The sequence below is a fragment of the Ranitomeya variabilis genome, chromosome 3, assembly GCF_051348905.1.
Source record: "Ranitomeya variabilis isolate aRanVar5 chromosome 3, aRanVar5.hap1, whole genome shotgun sequence".
NCBI lineage: Eukaryota > Metazoa > Chordata > Amphibia > Anura > Dendrobatidae > Ranitomeya > Ranitomeya variabilis.
In genome coordinates, this window is record NC_135234.1 from 407,190,436 (window position 1) to 407,208,734 (window position 18,299).

At 41.9% G+C, this 18,299-nt stretch overlaps 1 protein-coding gene across 10 annotated transcripts in view; it reads right to left on the reverse strand.

Annotated features, from left to right (window-relative positions):
* Positions 1-18,299, reverse strand: part of BCAS3 (BCAS3 microtubule associated cell migration factor) — a 1,590,540-nt gene that overhangs the window by 1,343,952 nt on the left and 228,289 nt on the right. For all 10 annotated transcript variants that reach the window (XM_077296228.1, XM_077296227.1, XM_077296225.1 and 7 more), the window contains one exon: positions 4,346-4,453. In XM_077296228.1, the coding sequence (XP_077152343.1) occupies positions 4,346-4,453 (108 nt within the window). The remainder of the gene's footprint in view (positions 1-4,345; positions 4,454-18,299) is intronic.

The following is an 18,299-nucleotide window of genomic DNA, read 5'->3' on the forward strand; positions in this document are numbered from 1 at the left end:
ATCAGGTACTTGCTAAGTATATAAGTGCACATTCTATAATAATGTTCAAAGAGCAAGAAATTGTAAGGATATTCTGGTGCACAACTTCTATAAGGGTCCAAAAATAGACAAAGCATTTGGATCAATTTTCTGTGTAGAGATTGCATAGCATGCCCGAATATAGTGCAAACTTCGGAATCAAGTGACCGGAAATTGGAATTCAAAATCACAAAGCATATCATCTGTAATACTATTGGTGTCACCTATTGCGTGATTTGTTCTTGCAAATTGATGTACGTGGGTCTAACCTCTAAATGACTGCAGACAAGCATCAGAGTACACATGAGGGACATTAACAACGCAGCCAAGGTTGATGATCTGATGCAGTTGAAGACAATCTCAAAACATTTTAAGCTGCACGATGACCGTAATGCCAACCTGTTAAAGGCTTTTGGTATTGACCGTTTACACGTGGAGGTAACTGGAAAAAGAACTTAGCACAGTTAGAACCATAGAATGTTAGAGTTGGAAGGGTCATCACATCCAACCCCCTGCTCAATGCAGGATTCACTAAATCATCCCAGACAGATGTCTGTCCAGCTTCTGTTTGAAGATTTCCATTGGAGGAGAACTCATCATCTCTCTTGGCAGCATGTTCGACTCATTGATCACCCTCACTGTCAAAAACATTTTTCTAATATCTAATCGGTGTCTTATCCCTTTTAGTTTCAGTCCATTGTTTGTTGTGTTTCCATGTGCAGATGAGAATAAGGATGATGCTTCTACAATGTGACATCACTTGAGATATTTGTAGACAGCTATTAAATCTCCTCTTGGCCTTCTTTTTTGCAAGCTAAACATTCCCAGATCCTTTTACTGTTCCTCGTAGGACATACAGGTGCTTCACACAAAATTAGAATATCATCAAAAAGTTACCGTATTTTTGCGTCTTATTGCTTACAGTGGTGGCTGCAGTGAAGCGGGGTCCCAGGGTCGCTGCTGGTGGAGGCAGGAGTGGGGTGATGCTGAAGGCCGCAGGCTGGGATGAGGGGGTGTTCCGATATGCGGCGCGCCGCTTCAGGTGTCCAGTTATGCTGCTGGTGTCCGATGCTGCAAGGTGCCTGGCGGAGCTGAAGGGGTGTCTAGTGCTGCTGTGGGTGGCTCCGGTGCTGCTGTGGCTTTCTCCAGTGCTGTGGGGGCTCTGTTGACATTTTGTGAAAGGCCAGAGCCCCCCGCAGTTCCATGGTTTCCTGTGCGGTGGACTCTGGGAAAATGGCCCCCGGTGGTGCATGCGCAGATGGAGATCTCGGAACCAAGATCTCGGAAGATGATATCTCATTACTGAATTTTTTTTTATGTGTATACCTTTATACCTTCCATTTGTAACACTTACTTTATTGTGCCTATATAAAAAGTGGGCCCTAATAGGCATGTATTTATATTACATCATACTATCGAGATGAATCATTACAACTATTTGAAGGGTATCCTGTGTGGTATCTGCCTCTGTTGGACCTTTCCTGGTTTTTACAGTTTTTTATTTTTTATTTACATTTTTATCAAAATCATGTAATAAGCAAAAATTTTATATTTTACATTGACGGTGTTACTCCTGTTTATTTATTGTACGTTGTATAATATAGGAAAAGGTCTGCTCTCCCATTAGACAAAAATAGCCCCAAAAATATGAATGTGTTACATAGGTGAATATGAGGTACTCATGAGAAGAATGCTCCCAAGTTTCTCTGTCTTCATCACAGTCACTGGCAGGCTGGTGTGCATTCAGACAACCATTTTAAGCAAAATACAAGTTCTTGATGATAGTGATAGGGAGTCACAAAAGCAAAATAATTAAAATGGTGTACATACCCCAAAATATACAGACTTTATTTATTTGTTCTCTATTATATGTACATTTGCGGTCCAAGAAAACTGTGTGGAGACACACAAGGTAACAAGTTCACTTAGTGAATCTCAGATGGAACATATTTTCTTAAACCATGTGAATCGAGTATACCGTATGTTGATTTGATTATTTTCTTTCATTACTATGCTGGTAAAGTGATATATTAATAAACACACTCTTGGGTAATAGGGAAAACTGCGCTGTCGCTGTAGAGTTACACACAAATGCACACATTACATAGGATATATCAGCTTTTTGGAAATATATTTTTAATGTTGAAATCTTTTGTTTTGAGGAAAACAAAAAAAGTCCAGATGAAAGACAGCAAGACGTTCCTCTCTCCACTGTGCTCTCATTATCAAATTTCATGCTCTTGGGTTACATGTTTACAGTTCTGTACAAACAGACCGAGGAAACATGACATAAATGGGAAAACATATTTGCTCTTGTTGACCAATATGTTAGAAAATCAAAGTCACATTTCTGCTTGACAAAAAGCAGAAATAGGGCAAGAAAATCATACCAAGTGAAATCTGCCACAGCCTAATTCAATTTAAGTCTGGGAAACCTCTGTCAATGTGACAGATTCAATCAATCGCTAATAATTTTACATTTCACCAATGTGTACATTTCTTTTAAAAGGAACAGACTGTCCAAAACTTTGGAGCGGACCAAATTGGAAGACTACTGTTTCAAAGTTTGACATGTCAATTTTTAGATTTCAATATTTAGGAGATGGGATTATTCTAGCCAAATAACTAATATATTAAGACATTGCCCTCCAGGCAAAAGCAACTGGGCCAGCGTGGACAGAAGTCAATAGTGTGACTCAATATGTTTTCTGACTCTCTCTTTAGGGATTCTGCTGCCCACTCTCTATGTCCTTCTTATAGTTGGAACTCATTTACCATTGCTGCAATAAACCCTTGCACCGCCCTCCCGCTTTTTTTTTATCTATACTTTGGCATATTTCTGACCCTTGTTAGTCATTTTTTTTACGGTTGGTTTGTTTGTTTTTACATATATACTGATATGACCTCGTCTCCCGATACTTACCTACACGCAACCTCCGATCCTCACAAGATCTCCTTCTCTACTCCCCTCTTATCTCCTCTTCCCACAATCGTATACAAGATTTCTCTCGCGTATCACCCCTACTCTGGAACCCTCTACCACAACACATCAGACTCTCGCCTACCATCAAAATCTTCAAAAAGAGCCTGAAGACCCACCTCTTCCGACAAGCCTACAACCTGCAGTAACCACCGATCAACCAAACCGCTGCATGGTCAGGTCTATCCTCACCTACTGTATTCTCACCCTTCCCTTTTAGATTGTGAGCCCTCGCGGGCAGGGTCCTCCTCCTCCTGTACCAGTTATGACTTGTATTGTTTAAGATTATTGTACTTGTTTTTATTATGTATACCCTTCCTCACTTGTAAAGCGCCATGGAATAAATGGCGCTATAATAATAAATAATAATAATACATACTTATGCAGTTAAAGACTACCCTGTAGGTTGCTACACTGACACGCCACATTGTGTTACCCAATTATTTATGCTAAATAGCACCATTATTAAACATGTATCAATTCAGAATCTTTCTGAAACAGGTTCTTCCATGAACAAAGTACATTTTAATAAATAGGTGTTAAAATAATAATAAGTTCCACAATTGGATGAGTTAAAAAAAGTTCCTGTGCCGAGATATTATAAATGTGCCCTTGCTATATATTTTTATTTGCTGTATCCAACCATGCAGAGCTGCTGCAGCTTGTGGTCAGTACATACCACAGATCCTGGTTTAGGATAAGTGAGTATACAGATGTAACAGAAGGGGTTCACTACTGCTTTCTGAGGTAACACATTTCTTTGCCTGTTTTTTTTCACAGGAATGAGTGCTTCTGCTATATGTCCAGCCCTCTGAGATCATCATAAATCAAGTCAGTGACTTGGGAGCTCTGGTGAGATCACAAGTGAGCCCCTGCTGTTTTGGGTGTATACTCACTTATCATAAAAGCTGTGGTATGTGCCTACCTTGAACTGGAGCATCTGTGCACGGTCAGACACAGTCATTACACAGTACATAATAGGAGCACATTTATAAGACTATCTCAGCATATAAACATTTTTTTAACATACCCAATTATAGAACTTACTATTCTAAGATGTATTAATTAAAATGTACTTTGCTTGTTGGACAACCCCTTTAATGCTGTTTTCAGTTTTTTCTTAGCATTGCATAGGTGATGGACTTATTATCAAGGCATCAGAAATTGCCACAGGTTCTCTCACATATGCAATACTATGATTTGCGGGGCTGTTATGACTGGAGTTTGGGAAACACTGCCATAGAGTATCTGAATTTCACATCAAATGCGAAATTCTTAGACTTATTCTATTTTTTTTTATATTCTTTCTCACTTGCTTTATATGACAGTTATACTTTAATATCTTACCTTTTGTTGCAATGCAGATCATAGATTGGTGTTTTGAACTGAATTGATTTCACCATCTCTCCAGTCCGCAAAGAGTATAAATCCACACAGCAAAATGGTTGGCTTGTGCTAAAAAATAAACAAAAAGTATATTGAAAACAAATACGGTATATAGATTTTGTAGAATAGTTGCATTTCTTTAAGGCTATGTGCACACGTACGAAATGTGGTGCAGAATTTTCTGAACTAAATCTGCATCTCCTGGCAGAGTCCGCAGGTGCGTTTTTTATGCGTTTTTTGTGCGTTTTTAGTGCAGATTTTGTTTCTATAATGGAGGGGTGAAGAAATGCTGCAGAACTGCACAAAAGAAGTGACATGCACTTCTTTGAAATCTGCAGCGTTTCTGCGCAGATTTTTCTGCACCATGTGCACAGCTTTTTTATTCATTGATTTACATTGAACTGTAAATCACAGTGCAGTTCTGCAGCGTTTCTGCTGCAGAAAAATCTGCTGCAGATCTGCACCAATACTGCACTAAATCTGCATCGTGTGCACATACCCTTAATGTGAGATGTATTTCACAAAATAAATAAATCACTGTGTTGTAGATGGGTGTATACAAAGAAGCCATTTTAATTATAGGGATTGTCCAATTAAAAAAAAAAAAAGGTAGCACAATGATTATGGACTTCTTCAGGTTCAATTTTTTCTTGTTTTACTTAAAAAGCATGTTTTGGGGTCTGAATATAATTGTTGCAATTGGGTTTCATTAAAAAGTTTGCAGAAAGAAATTAACTAATAATCTGTAAGTGACTGAGTCCTGACAGCTGCGATTTATATGCAAATTGCCTTTTCAGAAAGAAAGAGGACTTGAACTCTCTAGCGCCACTGTTTGTAACTTTTATGTTTTTTATTCAAGGCCAATTTACACTGCTAAATTATTGTAAACAAGTGTTCCTAGGACTTATTGCTTCATAACCTTACAGTCTAAACAGGATGTTGTTCACCCTACGAATTAGCAAAATGCTTGTCCGTCAGGTGAAATTATCTTTTGTGCTTATAAAAAGATCAGTCTTCTAGTACATGTTAATCAATAGATCTTGGAATAACAATAATTTCCACAATTGGATATGTTTAAATAAAATGTCCCTGTGCTGAGATAATCTTATAAAATGTTCACTGCTGTGTACTGTATAATGGCAGTGTCTGACCATACAGGAACATGGTAAATAAAAAAAAAAAATGTGTCACTGTTTTCTGAACAAACTCGTATCTTTTATTTTGCATCGAAGAATCTATGTGAAGGCTGATTTGATGAGCAATGAGATAACATTCTTAATGTCAAAAGTGTGTCACGTCCTCCTGGGAGATCTGGGGTTAGAAAATCATTACATATTGTGAATCGCAGGTCTTTCATTTAGCATGTATGTTTTGTGTTCTATATTAAATGGAGTTTGTTTCCTTTGGTGCTGAAGAGGTTAATGACCCTTTCTATGCTGGTTAGGAACAAGCAGCTCCATCTCACAGCTGCTCCTGACCTGGTCTTTTACTCTCTGTATAAAATCTGACCAGACCTTTTCTTCCTTGCCAGTGAAAGTTCACTTCCTGGTTCCCTGGAATTATTGTGCAGACTTGAAGATCGTTTTCTGCTGGAGATTGTTGTATGCTTTCCTCATTTACCTATTCCCATTTGGTTTGTAGATTCCTACCCTTCCCTATACACAGCTCTACCTTTGGTGAGTGTTTTGTATATTATTTGCTCTTTATTATCCCTGTTTGTTTTACATGTTTATCTCTGTCCCAGGTCTCCTGGGGAAGGGGGAGGAGACAGCTTAGGGCAGCGGTGGCGTGCCTATGGTACGCACGCCATCGCCATTCCGCATCAGTAGACCGGGGCCGGCGGGTGAGAAGTCTAGCGACGCCAGTCCTTACTTCAGCTGACTATGTGTCCTCGGACACACATCCAGTTGAAGTGTATTGCAGTGTACGAACTTGTTGGGTCCGTGCGCTACAATACATGCTGCTGGCCAATCAGAGGCCAGCAGCTGACGTCAGCATACATGCTATTGGGTGCATGGCAGCAACGTCATGCGCTTCCCGTCGCTTGGATACTGAAATCAGCTGCTGGCTTTCAGAAGACGTTTCTGCAGGGGAGAGGAAAGAAAGAAGGAGAGTGGCAATGTTTAGTTTTTTTCTTTCTTTCTATGCATTGAACAGCAGAGCAGGCAGAATGGGGCGCATATACAATGATGGAGTGACATTTACAAGGATGGGACATATTTACCAGGATTTGGAACATATATTATGATGGGGGGAACATATACTAGGATGAAGGGCATATATACCAGGATGGGGGAGCATATACAAGAATGGGGGAGCAAATACAAGGATAGGGTAGCATATAAAAGGATGGAGGATCAAGAATGGGGGGGGGAAATATACAAGGATGGGGGAGCATATTCCAGGATTGGGGTGCACATACCATGATAGGAGGCATATACCAGGATGAGGGGCATATAGGAGGATGAGGGTGCATATACCAAGATGGGGAGAGCATATACCAGGCTAGGAAAAACATTCCTTTATATCTGCAGTCTGGTACCAGTGCTCCTGTCTGTGGCTGCTCTCTGCTGCCCCCTGCCTGCTCTCTGCATGAGTTGTTTTTTTCTAAACTAAAACCTCAGTATTTAGGTTAAACTGCCGTGTTGGCGCTTTGAGATAAATAAGTGGGTTTTGGGTTGCAGTTTGGGCACTCGGTCTCTAAAAGGTTTGCCATCGCTGGCTTAGGGTATAACAGGAGAATAGTAAGGCTGGTGACCCAAACCCCTCTCACCTTCAGAGGTACCTTTGGGAGAAGGAATAGCTAGGGCCCCAGCCCTAGGGATAGCGCAGGGTCCATTTCTCTTATCCCATACAGTCACAGCATGACACTGAATCAATAGTACACACAACATTTTGATTGTTCTTTATTATATTTTCTGGAGGAAGTTCTTCTAATGGCGTTTCTGGTATTTCATTTTTTTCTTTTTGGCATGTAAATGGAATCGGTAATTAAGCCATCTACATGGGAATGCAAGTCATAGGAAGCTGAATAAAATTATACTTTGATATCTGCAATCCAATGTCTAAAGCCCCCGTCTCACTAAGCGAGATCGCTAGCGAGATCGCTGCTGAGTCACAAGTTTTGTGACGCAACAGCGACCTCAGTAGCGATCTCGCTATGTGTGACACGTACCAGCGATCAGGCCCCTGCTGCGAGATTGCTGGTCGTGTCGGAATGGCCTGGGCCGTTTTTTGATCGTTGAGGTCCCGCTGGGTAGCACACATCGCTGTGTTTGACACCTTAGCTACGTGTCACACATAGCGAGATCGCTACTGAGGTCGCTGTTGCGTCACGAAACTTGTGACTCAGCAGCGATCTCGCTTAGTGAGACGGGGGCTTTAGTTGTAATCAAACACAGCTCTGCAGTGAGACCAACAGAGCAGAGAGCGGCCATTACACATCACACTGGTAATGTCCTCTCATATTTGTAATAAGCTCTGGAGGTGGAGACTCAGGGACATCAGTGTCTGGCCCATAGCTCTGAACAGCTCATTTACAAACAGGAAAAACAGGAATTTTTCTGGAATAAGGTATCACATCACATATATCAAGATATCAATTTATTCAGCTTCCTATTACCTACATGTCCATACAAGACGGCTTAGCAGGGTTGATCCTACTGACAGATTCCTTTTAATATACCGTTTAAGAAATTTTACATTTTGATAAATCTGTCTTTTACAGTCACTACTATACAATAAACATATTTTTTATTACATGAGTAAAATAGAATTTCATTGGGAGGTCCGTTGTTGGAGTAGACAAGCAGGCCATTCAAATGTCGCTGTCAGTGATCGTCAGTGGCATGTAAATGGTTAAGATTAGAGCTTGTCATCAGTATCATCAGTAATACAGCTAGAGTCAACCTTGTATATAGCAGGCTCAGCTCCTGAGCCAGTTTTATACACCTTTTGAAAATGGACATCACTGGTCATTAAGCGTGTGACAGGGTCAATGGTGCTGTATGTGAGGGGAGAAATGGGTCACGAAGATTGCTTTCTTCTGTTATGTAAAACCCATAAGTTTCTCTCCAGCATGATGGGTGCTGAAGGGGTTAACCAGCCATTACAAGAGTTTGGGTTTTTGTGAGCAGGTGAAAGATGAGCGGGACGCCTACTCACCATATCTCCACTGAAAGGGTGTGGCTAAGAAGTTAAATGTGGAGCCACTGCTTTTTTTTTCTGCGTTGTGTGTTTGGAGAGGAAGGTCTTCAGATGGTGGCTCCAGGAGGAGCAGAAGATATAGACTTTGCTATACTTTATCTGCTGTTTTGCCATTATGCCAGTAACGCCATGTTTACTTTGTTAAACCCTGCCACGGTTTATGCTGTTCTATAATAAACCAGCAGGTGATTTACCCAAGAAGTGTTCCTGTGTCTACCTCTGAAAGCAGCTGAGTGAGACAACCCCTCACAAGGGGTAAAAGGTGTCCATAGCCTTTAAATGAGTAAGTTATTATTCATGTCTGAAAGGTGTCAAGATCTTTACCTATGAGTACCACTACCAACAGGTCTTCTGGTGTCTGAAACAAGACAGCATTTCCTGACCAAAGATGTGTGACAGAGGATGGCTGACTGTCACATTTTAATAAATAAACCAGCCTCTTTCTCTGTCTACACATTGGAGAGACTTAACAAGCTAATGCTACTTTCACATTAGTCCGTCGGTATGGGCCGTCGCAAACTGTCGGCCCAACGTACCGACAGACAGTGTGTTAATGTAGCACAACGGGGGCAGCGGATCCAGTTTCCGCTGCCCCATTGTGAGTTCCGGGGAGGAGGGGGCGGAGTTTCGGCCACGCATGCGCGGTCGAAAATGGCGGACCCGACGCACAAAAAAAGTTACATGGAACGTTTTTTTGTGCCGACGCATGTGTGGCAATCCGTCGCAATGCGTCGCTAATGCAAGTGTATGGAGAAAAAACGCATCCTGCGGGCAACTTTGCAGGATGCGTTTTTTCTCCAAAACGACAGCAAACAACGCCAGTGTGAAAGTAGCCTAAGAGGTACAGAATTCTGACACAGTTTGCAAGAAAAAAACAACAACTGTCTTCCACACCTGCACCGTATCTATTAGGTGTTTTAGACAGTCTATGTGCCTTGGCTAACAAGTGGGCATGGCCTCGCTGTAGGGGGCAAGACCTGATGGGAAAACTGCCGTGGTCTAACGTCAATCCCAGGGCTGTGGAGTCGATAAGCCAAACCTCCGACTCAGACTCCTCAATTTCCCCTCCAACTAAGACTCCAGACTCCACAGCATTGGAGGAGGAGCTCGACTTCTGAGCATGTACATGAAATGAAGCACAGATTCATCTCAAACAAAAGAGTAGATCCTTACATCAGGAATAGAATAGACATTTATTGGACATTTCATAACTTTCCGAAATTCTTATGAAAAAATATTCAGCACATACTGCATTGAACTACTGTACCCAATTTATTATATATTTTATTTGTTATATATTTTAGGAATGGAATCGGTCCATTTTATACTGACGCCAACTCCACCAAAATGGACACCGACTCTGACTCCACAGCACTGAAAGACAATGCAGTAAAAAAATGCAGCAAAATTGTGGTGCACATATCTGGCACAAAGACAGTCTTAAAATTAGACAGATTTATTTATCAGTATAGTAAATCTGGCGCATTTTAAGACTAGTCTAAATTTATACAATCTAAAAATAAAACAGTATTGATAAATTGGCCCCATTAACTATGACAGATAAGGCTACTTTCACACTGGCGTCGGGCACTGTACGTCGCAATGCGTCGTTGTGGAGAAAAAACGCATCCTGCAAAGTTGCCCGCAGGATGCGTTTTTTCTCCATAGACTTTTATTAGCGACACATTGCAACGTATGGCCACACGTCGCAACTGTCGTGCGACGGTTGCGTCATGTTTTGGCGGACCGTCGGCACAAAAAAAGTTACATGTAAAGTTACGTTTTTTTGCATGTCGTGTCCACCATTTTCGACTGCGCATGCACGGCCGAAACTCCGCCCCCTCCTCCCCGTACCTTACAATGGGGCAGCGGAAGCGTCGTAAGACTGCTTCCACTGCCCACGTCGGGCATTTTTTTCACAGTATGCGTCGGTACATCGGGCCGACGCTAGTGTGAAAGCAGCCTAAGTGGTCTAGCTTACCTACATTGCACACAACTCTTGGTAATGTGACGAGTAGTAATGAGCGAATATACTCGTTACTCGAGATTTCATGAGCACGCTTGGGGGTCCTCCGATTATTTTTTAGTGCTCGGAGATTGTTTTTCTCGCCGCAGCTGAACGATTTACATCTGTTAGCCAGCATAAGTACATGTGGGGGTTGCCTGGTTGCTAGGGATGCAAAGTCCTAGGTGAGATGCACACCAGAGGAGCGGAGGATCTATTGTGTCTGAAAATCGGGGCACCTTCCAGACATGAAGTACATTAGAAAGTTGCACAAGATCTAACTACAACTCCTTTAATGTTACACAATTCACAATCCACTTAGAATAATAAAGCTGACTCATAACTAGTGAATATACTATATACAACCTAATCAGTAGTTATATACCACAAAAGCAAACTGTACAAGTCAATGAACGCAAGCAGCATTTTTATGTTGTAGAATCAAAGCTACAGTAGACTCATTCCATGTAAAACTTGTTAACTTTCCCATTTCCATGGCTCCAGAAGGAATATGATGATGATAATAATAAGCATACACCACATCCTGAACACATTTTGCTGTAGTGGTAATTTGCCATAAAACAGATAATCATGCAAACATTAAATCTGGAAGATAATGTCCTGAAACGTCGATTGACAACAGGCGTCCTGTACACAAAGCAGCTGTGGGTTGCCAAATACTGACACACAGAAGACAAGGGTCCCCTGTAGCCACTCACAAGGGGGAGAAACCTGGTAGAACGTGTAATCATTCCATAACATGGTACAGAGCCATCTTGTCTGGGAATTAGGAAATACCACTAACATACTCAATGGGAAGACACAGCACTTAACAATTTATGCAACTTTTTCTCATTTTCACTGACATCCACATAAAGCAGACAGAATGCCAAACAATATTACTTTTTTCTGCCCTAATTTTATTCACAAAATGGTTTAAATTAACATGGAAATCAACTCACTAGACAACTTTCCCATGCAATTACTGCCCTATAACTGGAAATAGTCTCCCCAATATCTCTAGAATGTACACAGCTAAAACATCCACAAAATAATAAAAACCAAGAACTGTATAGAAATACCAGACATTTTTCTCAATCTCAGGAGGAACCTATTCACAAATATGAGTACGTTTTCAGCATACAAAAAAAAAATGGAAACGTGCACTCTACAAAATCCATAAAGTAAATGTATCCAAGCACACAAGATTAAAGTAACCTTAAATGGAGAAGAATTTCAGTACATCATCGCTTTAAAAGGGCCAATGGCTAACGACCCGGTTAATCATGCTGGTCTTTATGAGGGGGCGTGCTAGAGTTAGACGCTCCCGATTCATGAAGAGTTATGCTACGCCAAAGATCTCACTCCAGTCACGTACTAGAGTGAGATTTCTAGGGTTGCTCATCATGAAATAGATATGCTGTGGCGTCCCACCCCTACTGCGCCCCCATCCCACCTCAGCTTGGGCTTGGAGAAACTAGTGTAAAGACACCAGAACTCTCAAAATGTAGGCGCAACTTCAAGTTGCACCTACATTTTGTGAACTTTCAAAGCTTTTATGCCAGAATTATGGTGTGAAAGCTTTGATGAATCGGGTCCCAAGAGCTGACTACTAAAAAATTACTAGGCATGTCAAGATTTTTTGACTATCAGCTGAAAATTTGCATGTGTCACATGGTCAGCCAATCACAGCAGATCACTAACCACTTTGCAGAAGGACTACGGGCCTGATTAAGATGGGCGTTTCATGATGTTTTATGCCAGAAATCACCTTTATAAATTGGGGCCTATATTTTTACAGCATTTTTTTAAGGTACACCATTGATCTGCTAATTCAGATTGGCACATTGTCAAGAGAATCATCTTTACTAAAGATCCAACTTACAAATGATTGGCTACGAAGTGGCTGATCCTACTCTTATGTGCATCGCTACTTTTTTTTACACCGTTTTTGCGCTGAAACTGATTTATGAAAAACTGACATGACTATTCTTCAGTTCCAATTGCTATTTCAATCTGTTATGCATCAACAGCAATGATAGAAAAAAATCAAGATGAATGCTGAAAACAAAATTATAGATAGCTACAAAAAAGACAAAACAGATGAAGAATGATTTACTTTGCCATCAGTTTGAGTCCCATAGAAATGAATGGGACATGTTGACAGATTTACATGATTTTTTTCTAAAAGGTGTGCAGCAAAATAACAATGTTGGAACAAACATCGCCTAACTTCAATAATAAGAAATGAAAACATAATTAACCCCTTCACCCCCAAGGGTGGTTTGCACGTTATGGACCGGGCCAATTTTTACAATTCTGACCACTGTCCCTTTATGAGGTTACAACTCTGGAACGCTTCAACGGATCCCGGTGATTCTGACACTGTTTTCTCGTGACATATTGTACTTCATGATAGTGGTAAAATTTCTTTGATATTACCTGCGTTTATTTGTGAAAAAAAACGGAAATTTGGCGAAAATTTTGAAAATTTTGCAATTTTCCAACTTTGAATTTTTATGCAATTAAATCACAGTGATATGTCACACAAAATACTTAAGTAACATTTCCCACATGTCTACTTTACATCAGCACAATTTTGGAACCAAAATTTTTTTTTGTTAGGGAGTTATAAGGGTTAAAATTTGACCAGCAATTTCTCATTTTCACAACACCATTTTTTTTTTTAGGGACCACATCTCATTTGAAGTCATTTTGAGGGGTCTATATGATAGAAAATACCCAAGTGTGACACCATTCTAAAAACTGCACCCCTCAAGGTGCTCAAAACCACATTCAAGAAGTTTATTAACCCTTAAGGTGTTTCACAGGAATTTTTGGAATGTTTAAATAAAAATGAGCATTTAACTTTTTTTTCACCCAAAATTTATTTCAGCTCCAATTTGTTTTATTTTACCAAGGGTAACAGGAGAAAATGGACCCCAAAAGATGTTGTACAATTTGTCCTGAGTACGCCGATACCCCATATGTGGGGGTAAACCACTGTTTGTGCGCATGACAGAGCTCGGAAGCGAAGGAGCGCCATTTGACTTTTCAATGCAAAATTGACTGGAATTGAGATGGGACGCCATGTTGCGTTTGGAGAGCCCCTGATATGCCTAAACATTGAAACCCCCCACAAGTGACACCATTTTGGAAAGTAAACCCCCTAAGGAGCCAATCTAGAGGTGTGGTGAGCACTTTGACTCACCAAGTGCTTCACAGAAGTTTATAATGCAGAACCGTAAAAATCAAAAATCATATTTTTTCACAAAAATGATCTTTTCGCCCCCAATTTTTTATTTTCCCAAGGGTAAGAGAAGAAATTGGACCCCAAAAGTTGTTGTACAATTTGTCCTGAGTACGCTGATACCCCATATGTGGGGGTAAACCACTGTTTGGGCGCATGGGAGAGCTCGGAAGGGAAGGAGCGCCGTTTGACTTTTCAATGCAAAATTGACAGGAATTGAGGTGGGACGCCATGTTGCGTTTGGAGAGCCACTAATGTGCCTAAACATTGAAACCCCCCACAAGTGACACCATTTTGGAAAGTAGACCCCCTAAGGAACTTATCTAGAGGTGTGGTGAGCACTTTGACCCACCAAGTGCTTCACAGAAGTTTATAATGCAGAACCGTAAAAATAAAAAATCATATTTTTTCACAAAAATTATCTTTTCTCCCCCAATTTTTTATTTTCCCAAGGGTAAGAGAAGAAATTGGACCCCAAAGGTTGTTGTACAATTTGTCCTGAGTACGCTGATACCCCATATGTGGGGGTAAACCACTGTTTGGGCGCATGGGAGAGCTCGGAAGGGAAGGAGCGCCGTTTGACTTTTCACTGCAAAATTGACAAGAATTGAGATGGGACGCCATGTTGCGTTTGGAGAGCCACTGGTGTGCCTAAACATTGAAACCCCCCCACAAGTGACACCATTTTAGAAAGTAGACCCCCTATGGAACTTATCTAGAGGTGTAGTGAGCACTTTGACCCACCAACTGCTTCACAGAAGTTTATAATGCAGAGCCGTAAAAATAAAACAAACATTTTTTTCCCACAAAAATTATTTTTTAGCCCCCAGTTTTGTATTTTCCCGAGGGTAACAGGAGAAATTGGACCCCACAAGTTGTTGTCCAATTTGTCCTGAGTACGCTGATACCCCATATGTGGGGGGGAACCACTGTTTGGGCGCATGGGAGGGCTCGGAAGGGAAGGAGCGCCATTTGGAATGCAGACTTAGATGGAATGGTCTGCAGGCGTCACATTGCGTTTGCAGAGGCCCTAATGTACCTAAACAGTAGAAACCCCCCACAAGTGAGACCATTTTGGAAAGTAGACCCCCTAAGGAACTCATCTAGATGTGTTGTGAGAGCTTTGAACCCCCAATTGTTTCACTACAGTTTATAACGCAGAGCCATGCAAATAAAAAATATTTTTTTTTCCACAAAAATTATTTTTTAGCCCCCACTTTTGTATTTTCCCAAGGGTAACAGGAGAAATTGGACCCCAATAGTTGTTGTCCAATTTGTCTTGAGTACGCTGATACCCCATATGTGGAGGGGAACCACCGTTTGGGCGCATGGGAGGGCTCGGAAGGGAAGGAGCACCATTTGGAATGCAGACTTAGATGGAATGGTCTGCAGGCGTCACATTGCGTTTGCAGAGCCCCTAATGTACCTAAACAGTAGAAACCCCCCACAAGTGACACCATTTTGGAAAGTAGACCCCCTAAGGAACTCATCTAGATGTGTTGTGAGAGCTTTGAACCCCCAATTTTTTCACTACAGTTTATAACGCAGAGCCATGCAAATAAAAAATATTTTTTTTTCCACAAAAATGATTTTTTAGCCCCCAGTTTTGTATTTTCCCAAGGGTAACAGGAGAAATTGGACCCAAAAAGTTGTTCTCCAATGTGTTCCGAGTACGCTGATACCCCATATGTTGAGGTAAACCCCTGTTTGGGCGCACGGGAGAGCTCGGAAGGGAAGGAGCACTGTTTTACTTTTTCAACGCAGAATTGGCTGAAATTGAGATCGGACGCCATGTCGCGTTTGGAGAGCCCCTGATGTGCCTAAACAGTGGAAACCCCCCAATTATAACTGAAACCTTAATCCAAACACACCCCTAACCCTAATCCCAACGGTAACCCTAACCACACCTCTAACCCAGACACACCCCTAACCCTAATCCCAACCCTATTCCCAACCATAGATGTAATCCAAACCCTAACCCTAACTTTAGCCCCAACCCTAACCCTAACTTTAGCCCCGACCCTAACTGTAGCCTTAACCCTAACCCTAGCCCTAACCCTAGCCCCAACCCTAACCCTAGCCCCAACCTAACCCTAGCCCCAACCCTAGCCCCAACCCTAACCCTAGCCCCAACCCTAGCCCTAACCCTAGCCCTAACCCTAGCCCCAACCCTGACCCTAGCCTTAACCCTAGCCCTAACCCTAGCCCTAACCCTAATGGTAAAATGGAAATAAATACATTTTTTAAATTTTTTTATTTTTCCCTAACTAAGGGGGTGATGAAGGGGGGTTTGATTTACTTTTATAGCGGGTTTTTTAATGGATTTTTATGATTGGCAGCTGTCACAAACTGAAAGAAGCTTTTTATTGCAAAAAATATTTTTTGCGTTACCACATTTTGAGAGCTATAATTTTTCCATATTTGAGTCCACAGAGTCATGTGAGGTCTTGTTTTTTGCGGAATGGCTTACAAGCACCTGCACGGCACCCGGGAGTAATCCCTGCAGGACCCGGATGCAGCCCCGCGGCCATTTTGGATCCGGGGCCTGCAGGGATAGGAGGTAGGAGACCCTCGCAGCAACGCGATCACATCGCGTTGCTCCGGGGGTCTCAGGGAAGCTCGCAGGGAGCCCCCTCCCTGCGCGATGCTTCCCTGTATCGCCGGCACACCGCGATCATGTTTGATCGCGGTGTGCTGGGGGTTAATGTGCCGGGGGCGGTCCGTGACCGCTCCTGGCACATAGTGCCGGATGTCAGCTGCGATAGGCAGCTGACACCCGGCCGCGATCGGCCGCGCTCCCCCCGTGAGCGCGGCCGATCGTGCTGGACGTACTATTCCGTCCTTGGGAATTAGGGCCCACCCCACATGGACGGAATAGTACGTCCAATGGCAGAAAGGGGTTAAAAATGATACTCAGAATCAGAATAAGAAGATTTAGCATAAACTCTACCAAGTGCAATATACTTAGTCCAATCTGACTGCAGTTTGCATTGAATGATCGCTATTTAAAGGGGATGTCCGGTCCATTAAATTTGTGACCTACAGTGGGTACGGAAATTATTCATACCCCTTTAAATTTTTCACTCTTTGTTTCATTGCAGTCATTTGGTAAATTCAAAAAAGTTCAATTTTTTCACATTAATGTACAATCTGCACCCCATCTTGACTGAAAAAAACAGAAAGGTAGAAATTTTTGCAAAGTTAACAAAAAAGAAAAACTGGAATATCACATGGTCATAAGTATTCAGACCCTTTGCACAGAAACACTCATATTTAAGTCACATGCTGTCCATTTCCTTGTGATCCTCCTTGAGATGGTTCTACTCCTTCATTGGAGTCCAGCTGTGTTTAATTAAACTGATAGGACTTGATTTGGAAAGGCACACACCTGTCTATATAAGACATCACAGCTCACAGTGCATGTCAGACCAAATGAGAATCATGAGGTCAAAGGAACTGGCCAAAGAGCTCAGAGACAGAATTGTGGCAAGACACAGAACTGGCCAAGGTTACAATATCATTTCTGCAGTACTCAAGGTTACTAAGAGCACAGTGGCCTCCATAATCCTTAAATGGAAGAAGGTTAGGACCACCAGAAGTCTTCCTAGACCTGGCTGTCCAGCCAAACTGAGCAATCGTGGGAGAAGAGCCTTGGTGAGAGAGGTAAAGAAGAACCCCAAGATCACTGTGGCTGAGCTCCAGAGATGCTGTAGGGAGATGGGAGATAGTTCCACAAACTGAACGATCATTGCAGCCCTCCACCAGTTGGGACTTTACGGCAGAGTTGTCAGACGGAAGCCTCTCCTCAGTGCAAGGCATATAAAAGCCTGCATAGAGTTTGCTAAAAAACACATGAAAGACTCCCAAACTAGGAGAAATAAGATTCTCTGGTCTAATGACACAAAGATAGACCTTTTTCCTGATAATTCTAATGTGTGTATGTGTGAGAAAACCCGGCACTGTTCATCACCTGCACAATACAATCCCAACAGTGAAACATAGTTGTGGCATAATCATGCTATATTCCCATAGTCCTATTTAGCAGCGGCTAAGTCACTTCAATAATACACCAAAAGCATATTCTGATATGGTAGGTGCCATAAAAGAAAAGAAGTGATAAAAGGTACAATTAAAAGTTATATATTCCCTCTTACCAAACTCTCCCTGCTCCAATCTGTCCTGAATGCTGCAGCCAGGATCATATTCCTCACCAACCGTTACACCGATGCCTCTACCTTGTGCCAGTCATTACACTGGCTACCCATCCACTCCAGAATCTAGTACAAAACTACTACCCTCATCCACAAAGCACTTCATGGCTCAGCACCACCCTACATCTCCTCTCTGGTCTCAGTCTACCACCCTACCCGTGCCCTCCGCTCGGCTAATGACCTGAGGTTAGCATCCTCAATAATCAGAAACTCCCACTCCCATCTCCAAAACTTTACACGTGC